This window comes from Rattus rattus, chromosome 5 (assembly GCF_011064425.1).
Source record: "Rattus rattus isolate New Zealand chromosome 5, Rrattus_CSIRO_v1, whole genome shotgun sequence".
Lineage (NCBI taxonomy): Eukaryota > Metazoa > Chordata > Mammalia > Rodentia > Muridae > Rattus > Rattus rattus.
In genome coordinates this window covers 13,557,304-13,582,070 of record NC_046158.1, presented here as the reverse complement: position 1 = coordinate 13,582,070, position 24,767 = coordinate 13,557,304, and the positions used below count along the sequence as shown (strand labels likewise).

Sequence of the window (24,767 nt, the reverse complement as noted above, 5' to 3'; positions counted from 1 at the left end):
GTTTAGCCTCTGAGCTAGGAGGAGACGGGCGCATCCAGGGCGGTATGGCTGTAGGAGAGACCTCCGACGGGCTGTCTAATCCCAAGTGATCAGCCCTAAGCACACATATGTAGCAGCAACACTGATATGCTTAGTAGATTACATATATGATTTACATATACATATATATGATTATAGAAGAGGAGGTAGTGACTATTAAGTTAGAGTGATGGTGGGACGGGCACGTGAGGAGCTGGAGAGGATGAGCGAGAAGTGGAAAGAACGCAAATATGGCACCCATTCAGGAAATTTGCAAAAGAGAAAAAAAACCTTTTAACTTAAAATTTGAAAGTATGCTCGGGCCACACCATGGACTTTGAACTTCTTATTTCCAGTGAAGACGTCAGAATACCGATGTGTCAAGGTCATCCTAAAATAATCTGTGCCACCATGCTGCAGAAAGCCACCTACTTCTCTATGTGTGGAGCACAAAGTCTCTTGGGAATCTCATCTTGGCTGCTGAGATCAATAACCATTACAGAAAAGATTTTTAAGGAGTGTGCTCTATGGCGATTAATCTGACTAAATTGCAGCTCTAATTGGTGTTTTTTTCTGAGGGTGAGTAGTGAGAGTAGCAGTAGTTAGTCGGTGGCCCTATCATTTGTCCTCTGTCGGGCCATAGATGCTCTGAGAACCTGGAGGCCCAAGGACCTCATCTCCGAAGCAGGAGTCAATGGAGGCCACACAGACAGAACTGGCTGTTGGTGATGACATCACTCTCAGGACAGATCAGGGGAATGGTTACAACCCAGCCTGCCTGAGGATAATATGACCAATTTTAAAGACTCACATTTCCCGCAAGGTATGTTTGTTTGCTTGACCATGGGCTGCCAAGATGGGGCACCCAGGGAACTTGCAAATGCACGGACAAACCTCTAAGTCATAGCCATGAGAATCGGTGTTGCTGAAGGTGGAGGCTGCTGTGCCGGCATTTTGAAAGCTGCTCTGGAAGGTTCTTGTGTGCAGTCAAGGGTGAGAAACATTGCTGTAAGGTAACTTGCAAGCAAGAGCTGGGCTGCAGCCCCATTGATGAGGAGTCTCAGCAGAGGAACCCAACACCACTTGTTGGGGAAGTCAGCATTCCTCCCTGCTTCAGGCCATGGTGGTTAGAGCTGAAGGTCTGGGAGCTTTTGGGTCAGTCCAACACGTCACGAATATGGGAAGAACTACTACTTGAAGACTCAGTCAACGATATTCAGTCGCCAGCAAACACTTTGTGGGAACCTGACGTGTGTGTGGTGGGGGACAAACAGAACCAACTGGCCAAGCAAAATATCTTTCATCTCGAGGGCGCTTGCTTGGAGAGTGAAGCGGGGGATGTTCATCATCCCCCTGGGGGTCCCCATGGGTGGCTGCAGGGGCATGTGGGGAGAATTTAATACGGACCTGCACTAGAGGTGTTAGAAGGCGATGGCATCCACTCTGCAAACTCAAAGCTCACCCACAGGAGTCAAAAGGAGCATGAGGGAGGACAGAGATAGCTCTCTCTGTGTCCAGCTGCTGGGGTCTCCCCTGCATGCTGTCACACTCCTGCCCACTAAATAGTGGTGAGCAAGTGTGGAATCTGTCACTGAGGAAGCGGGGGGTGGGGGGTTAGGATTTGGATGGCTGTGGGAAATGTATCACTGGATCCCGCCCCTCGTCAGTTCAGTGTGTATTGGTTGGTTGGTAGGTTGCATGTGGTGCTGGGAATTGGACTTAGGGTCTCACACAGGCTAGCATAAGCTCTACCATTGAGCTGTACTCTCAACCATTCCTGCTCTTGAGTTGCTGGTGACATGGGACTATTTATGAGATGTGTGGTCTCTCCATTTAGTTCTCAAGAAGTTACTTCACCTGCCTGGGACACAGCAGAGACATGAAGGAACCGGCAGAAAGCAGTAACACACTAGAGACTTACTGGATCTCCCTTTTCTTCCTCATCGGGTCCATGAGGCGCAGCGTGTCTCTGATCACGGCCACCTTCACTTCTTCGTCCACCAGGCTGGGGATATTTTCAAACACTCCTGGAGAGAGCTTGGAAGGTAAGAACTCTGAGTTAGAGCCAAACTGGGACCCAGTCCCTGACTGCCTCTGATGAGCTCAAATGGTTGTGCAATTATACATCTGGCCTATACGAATCCATAGAAAACAGTCTTTAGACCTTCCCTCCATATTAGCATGCAAATTCCCTTTTATAAAATCACAAAACTTACAAAGAGGAACACTAGCACTATGGTTTTGTTGGTGGTGGTATGGTTTTATTTTGTTAGCCAAGGCTAGCCACTGACTTGATATGTAGCTGAGAATGGTCTTGAACTCATGACTCTGCCCTCTGGACTCCTGGGACTACAGATGTGCACCACATGCCTGGTCTTAGCACTGTGCTTCTTGGATTATTTTTCTAAGAGCTGAGAATGTGAAGAGGGTTGAAAGAAAATTAAAAGAATCCAGATAATCCCCCCAAAGCCCACTAGTAATTTTAGGGGTATTTCCTCCAGCTTTTTAAATGTGTTGTGAGGGGCAGCATAGGCACTGTTAAATGTACTGTTTATCTTAGTGGCTCAAGAACATCGACGTGGCTAACTCATAGTCATAGAATTTCAATTAGTTCATCTCCGGAGGCTAACTAATTAGTTCATGTCAAAACTGATGGGAAAAAAAAAAACTGATGGAAAGACTCGATGCTTCCAAGTTTCCCACCTTAAAAATGAGGAGAATGGCATGCTGGGAAATTACCAAGGGTCAGAAAGGTCTCATATTAATAGACTCTGTTTGGAGCTCGACAGAACTAAAAGTATTTGACTCAAACGAAACTTTGCTGTGAAATTTCGAGGATGGCAAGTCTTGGGCAGCAAAGGGGTTTGCAGGGGTTTGCCTGCTGCAGCCTCACGGCCCAGGGGGCGCTCTGCAGCCTCACGGCCCAGGGGGGCTGCATCACTTACTTCGTACTCATGCTCAATCCTCATGCTGGGGTTTGCATTCACTTCAAGTAGCATGGGCTTCAGGTTTTTCATCAGAAGAATGTCAAAGCCTAGAATCTGGGCAGAACAGACATCACTCAGCATTATCCCCCAGGGCCACAGGTTCTTCTCAGGGATTGCATATGGTATTAGGGACATTAAGAGGAAAATAAATTCAAACTCTGTCTCCAGCCTTGGCCTTGACCCTGACCTCTGACCTCCTCAGCCCTTGCTCCTCTGGGTGTACTTGTCTGACCAAATGGATAGCAGGCCTTTTTTTATGGAAACCTTGGTAATGGGCTGTGTTCCCGTAGTGCCTCTCAGCACTGTCTGTGTCGCAAGCGCCATAAAACCATGACCCCTTTCCTTTTAACAGGCTTTTCATTATGTTAAGGACTCCTAGCAGTCCACTGACTTCTCTCCTGGCCTTTGTCCACTTCCCTCTGCTAAGTTACTTCTTGGCTGCATCTCTGGAAACCCAAGGCCACCCTTCTTAACCTGGTGTGCCTGAGTGTCTCATAAGGTTTCAGAGCAGCTCATCCTACAGGCCACACCCGCTGGATCAGTGTAGAATGGGGCAGTCACCCTCCCCTGGGTGAGCCTGTGTGTGTGTGTGTGTGTGTGTGTGTGTGTGTGTGTGTGTGTGTGTGTGTTCCTATTTGACATCACACTCACACACACACACACACACACACACACACACACACACACACACACACAGCATTAGTAACTATCTGACGCACCAAAGACTCGGAATCTCATTAGATCCTATGAAAACACTCTTACAAGCAGAGTTTGGGCCTCAGAAAGCACCATGGGTTTCCTCAGTGCAGGCCGCCTAGTGTGCACGCATTGGCTTTCACATCTAAACCAATCACATGTGCCTCCAGTATTATATGAGTGTATGTCTCTTTGCTCAAAAATCACGGATACTTTCCTGACGGTGACACCAGAGCATCAAACCAGGCTGGAAAGCCACTCCAAACGTGGGACCCTGTGCAGCGACTCCACACATTTCCCCACCACCACAGGCTGGGCCGGCACTCAAGGCTCATTCCAGCACCAACTGCTGGGCACCTGTGCTTGAATCCAGTACCGACCGGCACCAGGTGAAGCTCGGTCAACCAGCCCCCCAGTCCCCTTGCCTCTGAACCCTTCCTTAACGAGTCTGTCAGACCAAGTGCCCCATGCTCTCCCCCTTACATAGTCCTCCACCTGCTTAACTTCTCATCCTTGAGATCCTTCCTCATGAGGTTCAGACTTGAACTCCACAGACCTCAGATTCTGGGGTGGGGGAGGGGGTCTCTATCTCTAGAGAAGGAAGAACATTAGAACATTTCCAACAACATTGACACAACCCTGGGGTCACAAAAAAAATAATGCGGGAGGACAAGTGGAAAGAAAAGAAAGGTACAGTGTAGACACCTCTTCATCTATGGACCTCAGAGGGAGAGATGACGGGAATCCATTTGCTCAACCGTACAGAATATGCATTAGTTAAATGATAATTATCAAACTGTATTCATCTATATTAATGAAATCAAAGTCTGGATGGCCATTTTGGGGAATGATTCAAAATGAACTTCTGTCTTGGTGAAGGGCAATCAGGATGAGGAGCTGGGAAAAATCGCCCTTGGACTATTTTTCTTCCTGTGGTCATGAAAAGTCAGGGATGGAAATCAGTAGATATGCTGCATGGATCACGGACCTGCTTAATAATAAATGACACGTGGGTATGAGTGATGAGGCCTTTAAGAGATCTGGTGACATCATCAGGGTAACTTTGGACTTGGCCCGAGCCACGTGCTGCAGATGAGGCCGAGGCCGATGGCTGGTGCCAGCGCTGGTCATCCTTAACTGTCTGCCCGCCTTTCTGCTGCACTTTAGAAGTATGGATTTACACTCTTTCAAACGAGGTAGACACTTTTCTGTCCCAGGCCCGGTGGACTGGTAAATGAACGAAAATGTTGAGAGCTGGAGGAGGGGGCAGTTGATGCCATCCATTCAAGAGTCAGAACATGGGTGCATGGTTTGGAATGTGCTTTGGAATCAGAAAGCCCTGGGCTCCCGTCTTAGCCCACTTTACCCCACTAGCTCTTTAACAGGCTTTTACTCTCTGAGCCCATTACCTTGTTGAAAAATGGGCATAAAATAGAGGCCCTACAGGGTCATGAGTCACGGCTATGAAAAGTACCACCTGGGACTGTGCTCACCATATAGAAGGTGGCCTAGGCTAGCTTTCTTTCCAGTTTCCAACTGAGCCATCAGCATGAAATTGGAATGGCCTGGGTATGTCGTAGAGTGGCAAGGAGCCACTCATGGTCCAGCTCTGCCTTTATGACTGAAGGCAAGCTTCTCAGTGCCTCTAGGCCCCACTGTCTTTACCTGTAAAATGGGAATGAGAGCTTTCGCTCATTCATTGGTGCGATATTTACCGAATAGTTTCTACAACCAAGCACCGTCAAGTCAGACTCAGAATGTGATCCATTCTGCAAAGCACCAGATGTGCCTAAGGAAGCCCAAGCAATGTTATAGCTTTCCTAAGTTTAAGGACGTCTGGATTATTTTCCTCTCAACAAGTTTGCTGATGAACTGTCTTGGACTCAAAGGACTGGGAACAACTTTGATTTGGATCTTGCCATTAAAATTCCAAACTGTCTAAACTGGAAAAAAAAAAAAAGTCTGGAATGTTCTTGGTCCACAACTTCCGAGGATGGTGTTCTTTTGGAAGGAGGAAGCCGGACAGATTGGATCAACTTTGATGCACTTTTAATATGTTACTTCCAGGAAGAGACATTTGTGTATTTTTCTTTTTGTCTTTTTTGAGAACCCATTAATCTTGTCTAGTCCCTTCTCTTAGGCGGCCCTAGGAACCTGTTGCTTGGGAAGGGAAGGAGCTCCCTCTAAGTCTGCCCTACAGTTGCAGCACGGCAAGCGTTGTCAAATGGAGAGGTGGCTTTTCAGTCATATGATCTGCATTATGGAGCCTTTCAATCAACACTTACGTGGCGAGGCCTCCAGCCCGAAGGCTGCCCTGGCATTTAGAACCACCTGGGCTCCACTGTTGACCTCTAGATGCTCAGACTGAGGTGGAGAGGGTCCAGAGTGACTGACTGTAGACTCACACAGACTTCGAGCCGCATTCCACAGAGAGAATGCTCTCTTCTGAGTGAGCTATAGATCACCCAAATCAACTATTCTCAACAAAGGAGGTCTGGGACTCCTCAAAGCATACATGTAACTACCCATGGCCTATGGACTCTAATGTCCCAATGAGTCCCATCTCCCAGGATTCAAGAGTTTGTGCAACCCCCAACCAGCTCTACCCACTTGAGAGCTAGGTTTATTAGTACCTGTTTCTGACAGGAAGGCAGAAGTGATGGTGTGCCACTTTCAACATTAAGTTAAAAAAAGGATAGTGGCTTCTGTGTTGGGGTGCTCTTCTCCACTCTGAAAGAAGCCACCAGGCATGCAAGTGAGCTTCCCTGTAGAGAAGGATAGAATTGACCTGATCTATCTAGCCACCTGCCAGCAGGACCTAAGGGCCGTCAACACTGAGTGAACTTGGAGGAGGACTGACATGCTGGCCAGCCTGGAGACTGGAGCCAAAGACACATCAATTACTCCCAGGTTTTTTTGTTTTGTTTTGTTTTGAGAAGGGGGAGGGACCTCACTGTGTAGCCCTGACTAATCTGGAATTTGCTATGTAGACCAGACTAGTCTCTAACTTGCAGAGATCTACCTGTCTCCTCAGTGTTAGAATTATACCCCTAGATCTTTAAAAACTTATTATGCTGGGGTTTTTAGATTTATTCATTTTATTATTTTCTGTGTATTAGTATTTTGCTTGCTTGTACATTTGTGCACCGTGTGTGCCTGGTGCCTGCTGAGGTCAGAGGTTAAAGGAGTTGTGAGCCCGCATATAGGTACTAGGAATCAAAACCATCAAACAAATGCTCTTACAGGCTGAGCCAACTCTCCAGCCCCTCCCTGTAGCTTCTTGATCACCAGGAATGCTGAGATTATGAAGGAAGGCTGTTTTGGGCTGCTCATTTGTCCGCAGTGGTAGATAACGAGCAAAGCATCCTTTTCCTCTACAATCTACACTGCTTCCCTTATTCCTTACCCAACCATCGGTCAAGTCAAAACTCCTCCCTTCACCTTACAGCTTCCTGGTCACCAGCTCCCACAGGAGTTTTCTAGATCTGGCCCAGGTCCACTTCTGAAACCCTGCTCTCAGCTCTCACCTATCTGATTTCAAACTCATACTTTTAAATTAAATTATCTGGTGTGAGATGGCAGGGTAACTCCTAGACTGCCGATAGAACACTACTACTCCTCTGCCTCACTTCTGCCCATAGGGTCCAAGCCCTGTGGCGTGCCCCTCAGTTAAGGGTCTCACACAGCATCCTTACCTCCTCTCACTCCTGTTCATCGTGGCTCTAATCACACAGCTCTAGCTTGCTTTAATTTGCTGTGTCTCTCCGACCCTCTTCTCTTCTCTTCCTCCTGGATGGCACTATTTCTTTGTCACTCAAAGCAACTCGAAATAAAGCTCTGTGGTCTCCAGGACTCACATTTTTGAGGAGAGAGGACCATGAGCAAGGTAAGAACACAGAGCCTGGCACAGGGGTAGAGGCCAGGGAAGGCCTTCCTGAGGAGGAACCTTTTGTTAGCCACTGTCTTTCGACTCACACAGCCTCTCATAGAATGTGTGTGTGTGTGTGTGTGTGTGTGTGTGTGTGTCTGTGTCTGTCTGTGTGTCTGTGTGTCTGTCTGTGTGTCTGTGTGTCTGTCTGTGTGTGTGTGTGTGTGTCTGTCTGTGTCTGTCTGTGTGTGTCTGTGTGTATCTGTGTGTGTGTACATGTCCTTCTTCCTTTCAGTGGAATCAGTCTTTTTTCCCTGGCTGCTGTAAGGTTGTTCTTATCGTTACTGGTTATTCACAGTTTGATTATAAGTCTTATGGTGGTGTGTGTGGGTTGGGATGGGATGGGTTGGGGTGAAGGTGTATGAGTGGGGGGTGTATGACGTGTGTCCTGTTTGAAGTTTCTTAGTGTTTTTGTTTTGTTTTAGTTTGTTTTTTTATCTTTTGTTTTGTTTTAGCTTCTTGGATAGTGAACTTCTGTTATGTTTAACCGAATTTGGAAAGTATCCACTACCCGTTCTTTCCGTGTTTTCTGTGCTTTCCTTTCCTCTGTTGTCCTGGGACCCAGATGAACGAGTGTGAGGCCTCCGGGTCTGTTCCGTGATTTGCTTCCCTGTGCTCCTCTGTGTAGTTTTGCTGTGTAGTTTTGCTCTGCTGGTGTCTACAAGGTCACTGCTACTTTCTTCAGTTTGTCATGAATCTCAGTCAGTGAAACCTCACATCATTAACAAGATTCCATTTTGGTTGTTTTCTTGCTCCTTCTTTATTTTTCTTTAAGATGGGGTATCACTACACAGCCCAGGTTGGCCTCCATCCCTCAGCCCCAGCCCCAGCCCCAGCCCCAGCCCCAGCCCCAGCCCCAGCCCCAGCCCCAGCCCCAGCCCCAGCCCCAGCCTCAGCCTCAGCCTCAGCCCCAGCCCCAGCCCCAGCCTCAGCCCCAGCCCCAGCCCCAGCCCCAGCCCCAGCCCCAGCCCCAGCCCCAGCCCCAGCCCCAGCCTCAGCCCCAGCCCCAGCCCCAGCCTCAGCCCCAGCCCCAGCCCCAGCCCCAGCCTACTCGGTGCTAAGATTGCAGATGTGGACCAGGATGCTTGCCTTAGATGTTAGTCTTTTTAGAAGCTTGACTTGCTTTTTTAAAGGACACCTAGCTCTATCTTCATTAACATAGTATTTCCCTTGTGCTCTTGTGATCGCTATAATTATTTTGTTATTCTTTTCCTGCTGGTTCTATCATCATTTAGACTTTGGATCTAGTGAACAGCTTGTCCCCAGCTTTCCTTCCCGTGTGCACTGCCAGTGTTTTCTTCAGTTGGGTGCTGGGCACCATGGTGGCACCATGACGGATGTCTAGCATCCATCTCAAGACTCTGGGCTTTGTGCTGCAATCAGTCTTTGTGAGTTATTCTGATACCTTAAAGTCTTGTTTATGGTCAGATGGGCTGTGTCAACTGAGGAAGAACCCATGTGTCAACTTGTAGAGACAGAACATCTTTGACATCTTCATTGAACACCCTCAGTAACCAGCAAGGCCTCTGGACTGTAGCTCAGGTCTGGACTCTGTGCAAGACTAGGACTCCTCCCCATCATGTGTGAGCTTCAGAGGTCCCATTATCAGTTCTGTGTCATTCTCTGCGAGCTTGGTAGATGAATATACCACCACCACCACCACACCACCACTACCACCACTACTACCACCACCACCACCATCACACAAGTGGCCTAGGACTCCAATAAGACTTGCTGGGATCCTGAGACAGATTTCTGAGGCTCCTTCCTGACTTAACCAGCATCTTTCCAGAACCTAGACCACATCACCAGTCACTTTCCTTGAGGTCGCCAGGTCTGTGTGGTACCCCATCCTTGTCCCATACTCCAGACGCTGCCTCTAACAGAAAACAGGGACAGCAATAGGATTGGCCTTGATTCCACCCTTTTCTTGGGCTCACAGTGGAAGGCCACCTCTACCGCCCGAAGCTCAGGACGCTTACTCAGATGCCTGTGTGACATGTTCCTGGGAGCCTAGCGGTTGACGGTGAGTCTTTGTGCCTCCATCACGATCAGAACTGTGGATTTCAGGAGGTGATGTGTCAACAACGAGTAAAGTAAGAGAGTGAGTTTTGTTTGAAGGGCTGGTAAGAGCATTCCAGAATGGAGCACTGAGAACGGAGGCTACTTTTGAGTGACCAAGTGGATGACCAACAGGTACATGACAGGAGCTGAGCTCTGATAGAACAGAGAGGATGGATTAGACAGCATCTTATAATGCAGGATTTGAGCAAAGGAAGTCAATGTCATCTGACTGGAATCTCTAAAGCATCCTGTTGGCTACTGCAGGGTCGTTTGTGGCTTGCATGTGGGAAGAAGGGGATGGAAGAGCTAAGGGTGATTCCAGCTTCTGGTCATGTGAGTGCTGCTCGCTCACTAAGGCAGGAAGGGCTGTGGATGGCAGGCTCTAGGAGGGAAGGCGCAGATTTGCTATTGCCTCTGGGTTTGGTGCCCACCAGCTATCCCAGTAGAAGAGGGAGTGATCAATGGTATATGACAGCCTGGAGCTCCGGCAGAGGTCAAGATTAGCAATGTGAATCCAACAGCACGCAGCTGATCCCTGAAGCCATGGGCAGGATGAGATCACTTAGGAAGAGCTGGTAGGTGTACAATGACAAGTTTCTAAGAATCGATCTCCAGGGATCTCCAATATATCTCCAATAATGACAGGACCAGAGGAAGAGGCTGGGGGAAGAGCAACCAGGAAGGTAGCAGGGAAACATGAAAATGTGGGACCCTTCAGTGTCTGCTGGGAAAACCTCTTCGTTATGCCTTGAACTCACTTGGGCATCCCCTCCTCTGGAAGGCTTTGCTTGGGCAGTTAACTCTTCCCCCCTCATCTCATGTGTGCCCTTGGATAGCATGGTGTATAAGGAGCAGGGATTATCTCTGTGAGTCTTTCACACTAAACGGAGCATCCCTTAGAGGCCCTGGCCTCCCTTTGTTCTTAGCCACATGCCCCATACCTATCTCAGGCCTCATCTCAGTGGGTACCCAGGGTATGTGCTAGATTGCAAAGGAGGAAAATAATGTAGCTGTTGGAGTGGTCAAGGAAGGCTTTACAGAGAAAGAAGGTCTTGAGTTGTACTTTGGAAGGTACTGAATATTGAAACCAATGAATAGGAGAGATCAGACCAGCCTGGCAGAGACAGAGGAAAACCAACGGCACGACCAGGGAGGCACTGGTGACAACCACAGGAGAGGAAGCAGATCTGGTATGGGAGAACCAAGGTTGAGGCACAGGGGAGCTAGGGAGCCAGGTTGAGATGTGGCTAAAACACCAGGTTTCCAGACTTGGCTCCAAACTTGTATCACCAATGTCCTAGTTAACATCAAAATGAGAATAGTTGCTGATGTACCATAACTTCAAGGTCCTTTCTCGTGGGTAGGTGTGAGAGCTGTTGCCATAGTAATAAACACCCATCCTCTCACTTATTAAGTGACTGCTCTGTGCTGGGGACTGGTCCACGCAGCTCCCTCTTACTGGAGCACGGGACAACTCTGGGATATAGCTACAAGCAAGCTACCTCCTTGTAGCCACAGAAATCCAGACTAGGAAAGGTTGACTTGCTAAGCTCACCAGGAGCTGTAAGCAGGAGCTGGGAGAAGCCCAAACCCAGTCCATCTGAGAAGGAAGCTCCAGCCCTTGACAACCCCTCCCCACCAACACATACACTGATTCTCCACTTCTGTCTGGTAATGTGTCCGGGCTGTGGGGTAAGAAAGAGGGCAGAGGACAGAGGAGGAGGAGGGTTATGTTAGGTCTTAGGAAAGCTGAATCTTTCGACACCCAACAGGAGGTCATGGCTGAGGCCAGAATTAGACATAAGGAACACGACAAATATACAGTCCAAGCCACAGAGCCTGTTCCCTCTGTGTGTTTCTACCACATGATCGTCTACACCCAGGCTGACCTTGACATTTAAGCTGGATCACACTGTTGCCCTCACGATGGCAGATGTGAGGCTCTGTGGCTGGGGCTGCCTGAGCAATGACAAGGGAGAGGCTAGAATGACAGGGCAGCTGTGTTCCTCAGCAGCAGATTACAGGAAACCTGACCACGACAGAGCCATGCCAGCTGTCGCTTGGCCACCATGTTTTCCAAGTCATTACTGCGGTCATGGCTGGAACAGGGTCACAGTCACATGCCCCAGATGAGTGTAATCTGGTTGGCTAAGGTTTATGCTCCGTAATGCTGCCATCTGGTCAGGCCTTGCTACAAACAAGAAAGGCCTACCCAGGTAAGAAACTAACTTCCTGCACTTGTGCAGAGTCTCAGCAGTTTGCAAAGTGTTTCCTACGTGATCCCTGTCTCACAGAGGTTGGATGCCGACCCCATGAGGCAGGGGAGGAAGCTGAACTCCTGCAGAGTTAAGTGACTTAGGATGGGTCACATGGCAAACGGACATCAGAACCATACCATGGAAACCTGCTCAAGATCTGCTCAGATGTCTGGAGCCCAGCTAACAGCATCCTGAAAGGTGATGCAGACAGAGCAAGCAGGAGTGGACTCAGCTTCGAGTAGGATACCAAATCCTCTCCCTCACCTTGTGTCTGAGACCCTCAGAGCAAGAAATGCTAAGCAGATACCACTTGACACCTTCTTAAAGCCTCTTCACCCACATCACTTTCCAGCACGCACACGCACACCACACACACACACACACACACACACACACACACACACACACACACAGACAGAGGAGACAGAGACAGAGACAGAGACAGAGACAGAGGTGTGAGTGTACACAGGGAACCTAAGAGGCACTGGGTGGTGAGAAAGACTCCAGTACTCACCAAGCCAGAAAGGGCTTCATTCCCAGCCTGTCTCCTCACCTTGGAAGCATTTAGTGTGTGTGATCAAGCAGTGGCAAACGGTCATGAGGCTCTGGGCCCATTTGCTAAATGTGACCCTGACCAAAGCAGTGGCTCCTGACCCAGACCTTCAGTGCCCTACAGCTGGCCCTGCCCCAACCCTGATGGCTGTTGCGGCCTGTCTACTGAGGACACGCACATAATGACCTCTCGGTCCTCCTTGCTGGGCCTCTGCGGTTTGCTGTGCTTGCCCGGCCCCATTTGATGCTCCTAGAATAGCTGTCACTGCCAAACAGGCATGGCCACACTTGTCCTCAGGGATGAACCTAGGGTGTGACCGTTACTACAAGTGGCTCCTCTGCCCTCACTTTGTGGTGGCCTGGGTCAGGGCGTCTTTGTTCTGGCACTGTCTGGAAGTCCTCAGCAGCTCTTTCTAAGCATCTCCCCATGGCTACTGTACATACCTGCTTAAGAACTGAAGGCACGGAGGGTGGGGCTGGCATAGGACCATGGATGGGACTCTACAGGACAATCCCTACTTCTCCCATTTTCCCGTCCCTGTCCAGGGGCTTTCACCTGATGACCCTGCTGATGGGGACCCAGTCCCTGAGTCTCTGGATCTGGAGCTACCCAGTTTCTTGTGGGCTAGTCAGTAGGTATCCAACTGTGAGAGCCATTGCTCTGATCCTCTCCTCACTCTTGGCCCTTGCTGCCTTTGACCCTCCTAGTCAAGGCAGGAAATATCCTGTACGTGTTTATGTGCTGTGCACCAGTACAAGCAAAGCCACGCCACCAGCCCCAGCGATGGGACAGACATTTGAACCATTGCCTGTGAAGGAGCAGGCACTTCAGGATTTCACACCGGGGACTGCTATGCAGCTTTGAAACGAGTCAGATACGGTGGTGTCCTGTCTGGGGGGACATACATGCATGACCATGTGTAGTTCTGAAAATTGAACATAACACTTAGAACAGTGGTTATGTAGAGCACGGGCTGGGGAAGAGACTAGGAAGAACACACATTGGAGCTGGGCACTGGGTCAGGTGTGATCCTTACAAATGTGTTGTGTTGTTTTATCCACACACACACACACACACACACACACACACACACACACACACACACACACACACACACACACACACACACACACTGCTATGCAACAATATCAAAGATTAGGAGGAGAGAATCCCAGAGCTTCATTTTATCTTCTCTTGCCTCGTCTGACAGATCTGGTGGCAGGAAGGGTGTGCCCAGTGAGTGCCTGGTCTCCATGCCCCTGTCTCACCCCTGAGAGCTATGTTTTTAAAATGTGCTTAAAAGCTCCTTTACACCATTTCCTTCCCTCTCACAAACTGGCTGGATGCCCAAGACAGTTCTTGCTCGCGTCCCCGGGACAAGTGTCAGTGAACGTAATGGTTAGTGCTAGCAATGGTCTTGCCTGACATCCTGGCAATGTTTGAGGCTATAGCCCATGCCCAGGTATTCTCTGAGCACCTCTCTCCTGGCATTTTGAACACATCCCCCTTGACCAATCTTCTCAGTCTCCTTTGTTGGTTCCCTGCCTCTTTCCATTCTTCTATTAAGGTGGGGACATCACAGGGGTCCTCCCCATACCACCTCATGCCTTTAGTCACTGCAGTGGACACGTTCCCAGTTCTTTCTCCAACCCACTCCTGTCTTTTCCAAATGCCAGCCCAAATACCCACTTGCAATCTAACCTCTCCTTTCGACTGCCACAGAGGCATTTGCCTCCAGATCCTGGCCCTTCCCTGATACCCCAATCCTCCTCCACAAGTAGCCTCTGTCCATCTTTTCAAGCGCCCAAGCCGCATGTCTCTACCCCAGGAACTCCTCCTCTGTCTGCTACCTTCTTTTCTCTTTCCCCAGAGCCCCCACAGTCACCGGGCCATCAGAATCCTCAGATGGGATTCCACTTTACCTTTGCTCTTCTCGTCTATCAAGACCTTCCTACTCAAAGCCAGCATCTTCCATTGCTTATACAAAAGCATGCATTAGCAATTTCCGTGCAGCCAGCCTTGGCTTAAGCCATAACTCGCTATCATGGAACTCTGTGCTTTTGAGCTGGGTGCCATCTGTCCCGTTTATAATCCTCTAATGATGGCTGCCACTGCCCCTAGGGCTCTCCACAACTTGAGCTTAACCTGCTCGCCCCCACCTCATCTTTTCTCACATTCTTCCTCTATGCTTGGAAGCATGCCTTAGCCACACTGAACTTCTTCGGTTATCTCAAACATACCGGGTTTCCCTCTTACCTCCAAAGCAGCATGTCTTCACCTAGAACAGTCTGTGACGATCCCTAGTCATTCTTTCCTGCTCCAGCTCTCCCCGGCTTTCAGTGGAGCCGTCATGTCTTTCAAGAAGACTTCCTGGATTGAGCCAGGAATGGTGGATGGGTCCATAACCCCATAGCACCTGGTCCATTTCTTACTTCATTCCACCACATGTGACCCTCTGTGTCAATGCCTTCTTAATTACTTTGTCTTTTTTTTTTTTCTTTTTTTTCCGGAGCTGGGAACCGAACCCAGGGCCTTGCGCTTCCTAGGCAAGCGCTCTACCACTGAGCTAAATCCCCAACCCCCATGTCAATGCCTTCTTAATGGCTTTCTCACACCACGGATTCTTGGCACTGGGCAGCAGGACTCTACAACAATGCCTGCCCCCCTCCTGAGTAGGCAGTAACAACTGTCCACTGAATGAAGAATGTATGTGTTACATATGTGCTCTCACAAGAAGCCTACAGACTCACAGTTAAATGAAGGAAAGTAGCCTGCCCCAAATCACCTAGGGTTAAAGTTGAAAGCTGGGCTGGGGAAGGTGGCCCAGACTGGCCACCACCTGTGTATCCCCACCTCTGACAATGCAGTCCTACCCATCCTTCATCCCATAGCCAAGGAGCCTTTCCTCAGCCCACTCAAGGCTAAAACTCAGGGTGGCGGCTGCCATGGTTACCTGGAAGCAGGTGGGCCCCGGCCTCCCTGTTGGGATGTCTGACTGGTAGAAAACTTTGAGCTCTGGGGTCAGGGCGATGACAGTCTTAATAACTAAGGAGATGATATCAGACCAGACCTTCTTGATGTCCACACCTTTGGAAGACAGTCTACAGAGAATGCTAGAGAAAGTCCTCTTGCTGCCTGTGCTGGCGCTGTCTGAGTGGACGAACTTGCCGCTGTGGATGTTCAGGGAGTAGTTGGTCAAGTGCATGAAGACATGGTGCAGGTTCTGGGGGTTGGGTTCTTGATATGGCTCTGTACAAAACCTAGAGAGTCCATCTTTGGCTATATAGATTTCTAAGGGGTCCAAGGACTTCAGCAGGACATACAGACGGATGTCGAACTTGAGTTTGTCGATAAGGAGAGGCTTGCGGATGTACTCCTGGACCACTGCCGGCCTGTTATGCAGGGTCCCAGTCAGGCGGCAGTCACAGGGATCTTTAATGAGGTAGATTCCGTCGCCCTGACAGCCACTGTCCGGTTTCACAATAAAAGTGGGCCTCCAGGTGGGGTCATTGTCTTTCACCGTTTGGACCTGGAAGGGAGGGAAAAGACTGTTAGGGCTATGTCAGAGATCCACAGAGATGACGCTGCCTGGGGGCACAGCGACACAAGACTTGTCCTCAGTCTTATACTCAAGAGCGAGGTGGAATGTGGATTAGACAGGTAGTCACGAGACCTGAGTTCAAGTCACTCCACCAGTTCTTAGTTGTATTCTAGTCATGTAACTAATAACTATGACATCAGCTTAATATAATTTGTGAATGCCTGTGATGTGACAGGTATTGTACTGGGTGACTTACACTAGTTACTTCATCAAATGCTCCCAGAAAATATGGTTGTTGTGGAGGGATGCAGCCATTGTTACACGTGAGAGGAAAGGGTCAGCCCACCTGGGTTCAAGCTCTGGTGTCATCATTTACAGAGCAAATTATTTCTCTCTACATTCAATACCTGTTAAATAGAATTAAGATTTGCTCCCCCCCCCTTTTGGATCTTGTTTCGAGACAGGGCATCTTGTCCGGCCTGGCCTTGAACTTGCTCTATAGCTAAGGATGACCTTGAACTCCTCACCCAACCATCTTCACCTTCCAGGTGCTAGGATCACAGATAAGCGAACATCACACCTAACTTTTGTGGTGCTGGGCTCCGTGCATGCTAGGCAAGCATCCGGCCACCTGTGCAGGTTAAGGATTCAGTGAGAAAATAAACTTGTGGGTTTAACTTGGGGAGGCAGCGGAGTTGGGGCTGAATCCTGGATTGATGACCTTAGAGCCCTGTGCCTTCCCCCATATTGTTTTCAACCCTCAACCAGCCGAGACGTACTAAGGTCCAGGCGCAGTGACAAGCCCTGAGCTAGCACAGGAGAAACAGGTTTTCTGCTTTATTTTGTGTATCTCGCAGACTCGGCCAATCCCTCCATCTGAGAGGACCTTTCTGGAGCTCTTTCCTGTCACCTGCAGCAGCTGCCCTCCTCCCAGATCTGGGACAGCAGGACACGCCCAAGGCCATCTAGGCACTTGGCCAGCCCAGATCTGGACCTGTGGCTGTGTATAATTTATGGGTACCTGATTCCCTCAGGCTATGGCTTCAAGGTGTTCCCCCGAGCTCACATGCTGGAAACTTAACCTCGATGCATATAGCGATGGTATCTTGAGGTAGAGACTTGGCAGGCAAAGTTTGAGAGGGGTAGATTCCCCCATGGCGGCACTGGCAGCTTCATAAGAAAGGGACAGAGCAGCACATTGGATGTGTCTTGTCCTATAATGCTCTCTGCCACCTTGTGACATAGTGAGAAGGCCCCTCGCCAGCTGCCAGCATCTTGACATTGGACTTTTAAGCCTCTAGAGCTGAAAGACATACATTTCTATTCTTTACAGACTCAGAAGGCCCGAGCCATCCAGACATCTTTGTTGGGGTGCTTTGGGAAGCTATGGAAGAAGATGGACCAAAATGTTCAGAGAAAGGGTTTTCGGTGGGGACACGTGAAGATGAACACCTTCTCTCTGCAGTTCCCGGCATGGAAGCTCTGTTCTGAGCCATCCCCAAGAGCAGCGCCCGACATGCAGGCAAAGCCGGTGCTGGTCCGGTGCTGGCTTCCCATCAGCCTCTGCTTGTGCTGTGTAAGCCTGACCCAGGCTGTCTGCACTCTAGAATGCACTTATCTCTTTGACTGGCCTATATTTCTAGCTGAAGCTTTTGCCGATTCCTTGGTCTCGTAAAGGATCCTTAACAATGGAGGGACACTCACAGCCCTGATAATGGCTCTCATCAATCGCTTCCTCCATGTCAGCAGGATTCCGGAACGGAAGCTTCACGAGGGATCAATGCGGGCTCCCCCCCACTCCCGGCCCTCTGCAGAGCCTCCCCTGAGGCGGTGACCTCGACGCTTATGTCATTATTTAATATTCGTCCTCGGCATCCACATGCATGGCTTTTACGGCAAACACGACTGCTGCGGACGGATGACAGCCGTGGACTAGCAAGTGAGAGATGTCAAGTTTGCACTGATGGGTAATTTTTCCCTCTGGAAAGCTTTTGCGAGGCTGATGATACTAACGGTTCAATATGTTATCAGGAGCGATAGTTTCTCCTTTGAATTCGGGGTATGTGCCTTAAATAAATTAAGCTACATGGTCGATAGTCTCTGTCATTCATTACACTGTTAAATATTTCTTCCTTTCTTTGCCAGAGTCATCATTACAGATCACGATTATTAATTCTAGTAGAATCAGTGAATTTTCTGACCCAAAAGGATCCTTGGAGACCAACAGCCCATCTGCTCCTAATGCAGAGGGGAGGCTGAGGCTGAGGAAGGGGCAGGGTCCACCTGGGTCCTAAAACTGGCTAGTGACGCAGTTAGGGTGAGAACCCAGGTCTCTGATCCCCCTCAGGTTCTCTGTGCCATTTTTACTTTTGATAAGATGAAGTCGAAGACCTGTTTTTCTGATTCCCATAGCAAAGACTCTCAGAATATCGCAGACATTACTGATATCTGGGCTCTGACCTCACCCTGAACATGGCTGTCTTGGAACTGTGTCCAGAATTGTGATTCCAGAACTAGGGAGGCAGAGACAGGAGGAACCCCGGGGCTGGTTCCCCATTGGGCTCCAGGCACAATGTAAGACCTTGTCTTAAAACCAAAGAGGGTAAAGAACAATTGAGAAGGACATCTGGCTTTGACCTCTGACCTCTGACCTCCACACACATGCACACATAAGTGCTGGGTCTAGGAAATGAGGTTCCTATATTTTCAGTCCCCTCAGCCACTCCTTTAGCAAAAAATAAAATAAAAAATCAGAATTCATATTCTCTGAACCTTTCGGGGTTTGCTTAATAGACACCTTTTCGTTCAATGACTGATGTTAAATATAGCTTCTATCTCTGGCCCAACCTCACCCTTACCTCCCACCAAAATTCTGACTTGATTCTGGCTGAAGCCTGAATATGTGATTCTGTCATGAGCATTGAGAACCACTGGACTCAAGTGAATTAAGCCAAAATAGCATCTCAAGCCACTGTCTGAAATGAAGCTCTATGCCTTAGTGTTGGCCAGAATGTGAGGAAGACGGCTCTTAAACTACAGCTGATGGTATCTCTGGTTTATCCAACTCTGCTGTCGGATGTGAAATCCATTATCTTGTAACTGTATCCTCGGATGGCTGAAAGAGATACTTAGAGGATGCCGGCTGGGCTGCCTGGCACGCAGGAGGCTTACTGAAAATTTTCTGCACCTTTACTGCCCCCTAGTGGTATTCTGGAAAGGCGTCTGAGAAAGTCTGGTTTTCCAACCTAAGTGGGACATTACTAGCCTTAAAACGCAACGGAATGATAACAGGGCCAAAATCTTGAGTATTTTGTGCGGAGAAATAAGCCAAACACAAAAATGCAAGTATTTTAGGATCCAACTGTGCAAGGTACCCAAGAGGTCAAATTCTTAAGATTTTGAAGTGGTAAGAACACAGAAGCAGAAGGGGTTGAGGTTGGAGGTGTGGAATGGTTAGTAGAGTTAGCATTTAATGATGGAATTTCAGTCACTCAAGGTTTTAAAAATTCTACAACTGGATGGTGGCAATGTTTGTACCACTCAACTTTACCCTCCAAAAATTATGAAGCTAATAGAGGCCCTACCACACAAGCATGTGGCCCCAGCAACCAGATAAAAAGCTGGGCATGTGGCACGTGCTTGTAATGCTGGAATCGGGCAGGGTAGGGAAAACTGCGACAGGCAGATCCCAGGAGATGCTGATTGGCCAGCTTAGTGGAAGCCATGAGATCCCGGTAGTCTGAAAAGCTACACTAAGGACTGGCTCCGGGGATTCTTGACAGCCGTCTCTGGGCTCCACGTGCACATGCACACATGTGCGTGCATGCATCCATATAAAAACATACATGTACCTTCCCCACCACATATGCACACACAAAAGAAAAAATGACGGAACTGGCAAACGCTTGTTACGTGTATTTACGCCAATTGGCCTTTGGTGAGTTGGAAAGAGTGAAAACCAGAAAACTCTGGATTTTGGCTCCAGTATTGCTGGGACACTTCCGGCTGTCATGTGACCATGGAGAAGGTCACTGGGCTTTCTCCTGTGCTCTGCCATGTCCACCTGAAGAATCAAGGGTTTATTAGACAATCCCGGGCCTCAGCCAGCTAACGAGGGCTGAGCAGGGGTTGGCATCACCTCTATTGAAGGCTGTGTCCCAAACACTCGTGGAGGATTAGCCGCCCTGGAGAGGTCATTCTGTGCTTCCCCACCAGCACACAGGGACATCTGTGAGAGCAGGGGTTTGCATGGGAGATTTATGATGCGTTTGTGGCAGTCAAGCAGGGCCCGTGGGAGACGCAAGTCAGAGCACTTGGAGGGAAGAAATCCAGCAGCTGGACCAGAAAGCTAACAAAGCATTATTAGCATCGAGGGGCAGGCATGGGGACAAGTTCTGAGTTACGATGACACCAGGGATGTCACAGCTAGTTAGACCCGTGTTTTGTCACACTGGAGGAACTACATTTTATCCTAACAACCCAGGCCATGGGTGTCATGGGCACAGGCTGTGGATCTTTAGGACAAACAAGACTTTGATAAACAAAGTGTGTATTGGGTAGGGCACAAGGAACCAGTCCTGACAGCTGTGGGGTCTGGCACTCAAGGGAAATTCCGACTCTTGATGTACACGACAGTTTCTGAGGCCTGCTAAGGAGGAAGCAGTTGTCATGCAGGTGACCCGGGTCAAACAAGAAGGGCAACACGGGCCATCCGAGAGGCAAAGTGGGAGGGAGACTGTGGTGGCTGCAAAGAAGAACTCGAGTAGATAACAAAGCAGGAGAGAACAGGAGATATTTAGGAGACTGCCAATGGCGGAGAACAGCAAGAGAATGATCACTAATGTCAGGAGCAGACATGAGACTCCCACTCAAGAGAACACACAAGAATCCCACTCATGAGATCATACAAGACTCCCACTCAAGAGAACACACAAGAATCCCACTCATGAGATCATACAAGACTCCCACTCAAGAGAACACACAAGACTCCCACTCATGAGATCACACAAGAGTCTCTCCCACTCATGAGATCACACAAGACTCCCACTCATGAGATCACACAATACTTCCACTCATGAGGTCACACAGACTCCTACTCATGAGGTTACACAAGACTCCCACTCATGAGATCACACAAGACTCCCACTCATGAGATCACACAGACTCCACTAAAGAGATCACAAGACTCCCACTCCATGAGATCACACAGACTCCCCTCATGAGATCACACACTTCCACCTCATGAGGTCACAGACTCCTACTCATGAGGTTACACAAGACTCCCACTCATGAGATCACACAAGACTCCCACTCATGAGATCACACAGACTCCCACTAAAGAGATCACACAAGACTCCCACTCATGAGATCACACAGACTCCCACTCATGAGATCACACATCACACAGACTCCCACTCATGAGATTACACAAGACTCCCACTCATGAGATCACACAAGACTCCAACTTATGAGATCACACAGACTCCCACTCATGAGATCACACAGACTCCCACTCATGAGATCACACAAGAGTCTCTCCCACTCATGAGATCACACAATACTTCTACTCATGAGGCCACACAGACTCCTACTCATGAGATCACACAAGACTCATGAGATAAACAGGAGCTTCTCAAGACACTATGAGTCAGGCACTGTTCCGTACACTTCTCATTTAATCCTCACAACCATCTTATTTTATAGACCAGAAAACAGAGGGCCAGAGATGTTCTATTAACCTGCCCAGAGTAACACAGCCAATAGGGTGTGCAGTCAGATTCTAGAGTCTATGTCCACAATGAATAGGTCATGCCTGGGTGTGAGAGGTGAGCCTGTTTGAAGAGAACCTTGATGAACATCCCTTTGGGGAGTCTGGAGGATGATACTCTGCAAAGGTAGTGACTTCACATTTCCGAGAAAGAAGAAACTCTAATTGATGGGTATTACGGAAAGATCCTTCAGCTGCTAGATAGAAAGTGTCCTGGATGGGGTGGATGTCCAAGGACAGAGAGGAAAGGCTTGAGCAACATTTTAGATGCAAAATACCCAGTTGTGAGCCTAAACTTCTCAAAAGCTAAAACCTCACCAGGTCCTTCCTCCTTTCCGTTGTTTAGATCAAGTGTCTCATGGCAGTGATGAGAAACCAGGGGCTGGGCCGATTTCCATCATCGTGTTAGGGAGATGAGAGGAGGGAAGATTTATCAGGGGCAGGGGAGGTGATGAGCCAGATAGAGGGACAGAAGGACACACAGCTGGGAAGCGTTTATGGTCACTTTGAGTCTTCGTTACTTTCTCTGTTGCTGTGCTAAAACACCACGACCCAGGTGACTTACGGAAGAGAGTTTATTTTGGCTCAAGGTCCTGTGAAGGTTGAAGAGCAAGCTAGCAGCTCACATCTTGAGCAACAGACAGGAAGCAGAGAACAAACTAGAAATGGCGTGAGTCTTCGAGCCTGCACGTGGACACGTGTGTCCAGAGTCACGAGTAGTCAGGCAGGTGATGGTGTCTGCCGCAGAGGCCTGTCCTATCAGAGCTTGACCTGCAGGCAACTGATGGACCTTCATGTGGAGACTGCCGCATGGGAGGCCTGAGACTGAGACAAGATGGCGTCACAGACACAAGAGGCCTGACGGCCTGGACAGGGGCAGGGATGTCGGCACTGAGGCAGAGGGGTGACAAGAGAAGAGCTAGGTTGTCAGGAACCCACTGGTAACCAGAGGGATATAAGGAAGTGGGGAGGGGAGGTTGCAGGTTTTAGGGCTTCCATATTCACAGAGGGGCGCTGTGCTAGGTACAGGCTAAGGAAATACCACAAAGAGCAGACATCGCTGTGCTGAGGTGGAGGGGAGAGAGTCCTTCAGCCAAGTCATCCTGAACTGACCACTGGCTCTTGCCACAAAGTTAATTTCAACCTCGTTCCTCAACCATGTTTGGTGTTCAATATTTCCTCAAGGAAATTTTGGTGCAGAAACTCTGCCGATCCGAGAAGAAAAACCATGGGGTGCTATCTCCCGGGATGAGAGCTCGTGCCTGGGTGGGTGGGGGGTCCTGACACCTTCAGCTCCAACTTAATGGGAGCCACGGATCACGTGGAAAGGAGAGTGCCTGCCACTGTAACCATCTATGGAAGGGTTCCAGTTAAGAAAACCTACATTACAATTTTTAGATTGAAGAAAAAAAGTCCTGCAGCTACACCCAGGATGAGTATTGGCTTAAAAGAAATGGTGCTAAGCATTCACAGGGAGCCGTTGCTGGTCACTCCTGTGTGACACAGCTTACAGGAGAGGCCCTCCTTGGTGGCAGCCCTGCCTCACCGACCCCAGCAGCCTCAGTCCCCATCCCTGTCCTGTCCCTTTTTCTTGCCTCCATGTGTGTTTGCCTAAGGCTTCCACTGGCCCCTCTGCCCCTGTCACTTGCAGAATTCCTACCCAGCATGCACAGTCCCATTCATGGGAGTGCTGGCCTGGCTTGCGGTTCTCCAAGTGGATCTTTTTCCTTCCACCATGCTGCTTCCCTGCATCCAGCTGTTCCTTCACACTTGGCCCTTCAAGGCCCGGGAAGGAAATGTCACTGTGCTTGTGTGTGTGCATTTGTGCACGTGAACATGCTTTAGAAACAGAGAATCCAAGACCAAGAGGCCCAGAGACTGACCCAAGGCTGTCATATAACTAGCAGCAGAGAATTAAAACAAACATCTTCAGACTCCCAGCCTAAAATTCTTTCTATCAGATTGAACCGGGGACTCTGAAGGAGAATTTGGGGTGCAGCCCTCTCATTCTGAACAACATGTAACATCTGTTGAGTAATAGCAAGTTCTCCTGGACTCTGCCTAGTCAGCTGAGTTTTTCAAGCCTACATTTCACAGAAAACAAGCAAACAGTCCTGGTGAGGCATGCAGGGAGCCTACATTGTCCAGACAGCAGGTGGAATGGGAGCTCCAGGCTAGGCAGACCTTTTCTTTGGAAGATGCCTTGGGTTTTACATGGGAAGCAGGCACAGCACCACATAAACTGCTCAGAGAAGCTAGAACCCCGAGTCCTCCACCTGCTTTAGCTCTAACCCATGCCACAAGGTGGTTTAATGGATGCCACAAGTCTGACTTGTGGGGCAGAATCTACCCATCATTAGGGGGCAATCAAAATGCCATTTGAAGTCACCTCTGGGGTCACATGAACTCTGCTCAGTCGGAAGGAATGTGTTTGTCCATTTTCCCAAGGCCCTCCTCAACACCAGCCCCCTCATACTTCAGCTCAGAGCACTGAGCACACCAGCCCTGTGGTCAGCCCTACCTGGCTTTCCCGGTACCCTTCTCCATGGCTCCAGCCCGAGCGAGCGCTCCACCCATCCCTAAAAAGTGAATACTAAGCCTGACTTGGGTGGCCTGGAGCATGTCGGCCCTCGGCCCTCGGTCCTCAATGATCTCTGAATACATGGAGGACCTCAGGCTGCCACCTCCTTTTCTTACTAAGTACAGACTATGGGTTATAAGGTTTTGGAGCCAGACAGATGTTGATTCACATCTCTGTAGACAGTTTCTAGGAAAATGTGTCCCTTTCTGTTCTTATAGGCTGGGAAGTTTGTGAAGAAAACTGGTTTATTTAGCTCATAGGTTGGGAGGTTCAAGGCTATCTCAATTGACTCTGGTGATCGTCTCAGGGCAAATGACACCATATTCAAAACGGACAGATCACATGGCCAGACAAGAATCCAAAGAGTGACTCAG

At 49.1% G+C, this 24,767-nt stretch overlaps 1 protein-coding gene across 1 annotated transcript in view; it reads right to left on the bottom strand.

Moving 5' to 3' along the window:
• Positions 1-1,636: 1,636 nt before the first annotated feature.
• Ttll11 (tubulin tyrosine ligase like 11) overlaps positions 1,637-24,767 on the bottom strand; it is an 83,671-nt gene continuing 60,540 nt past the window's right edge. Inside the window, exons 4-6 of the mRNA XM_032903181.1 lie at positions 15,458-16,033; positions 2,964-3,059; positions 1,637-2,055 (exon numbers count right to left, since the gene is read on the bottom strand). Of these exons, the coding sequence (XP_032759072.1) occupies positions 1,936-2,055; positions 2,964-3,059; positions 15,458-16,033 (792 nt within the window). The 3' untranslated portion in view covers positions 1,637-1,935. The remainder of the gene's footprint in view (positions 2,056-2,963; positions 3,060-15,457; positions 16,034-24,767) is intronic.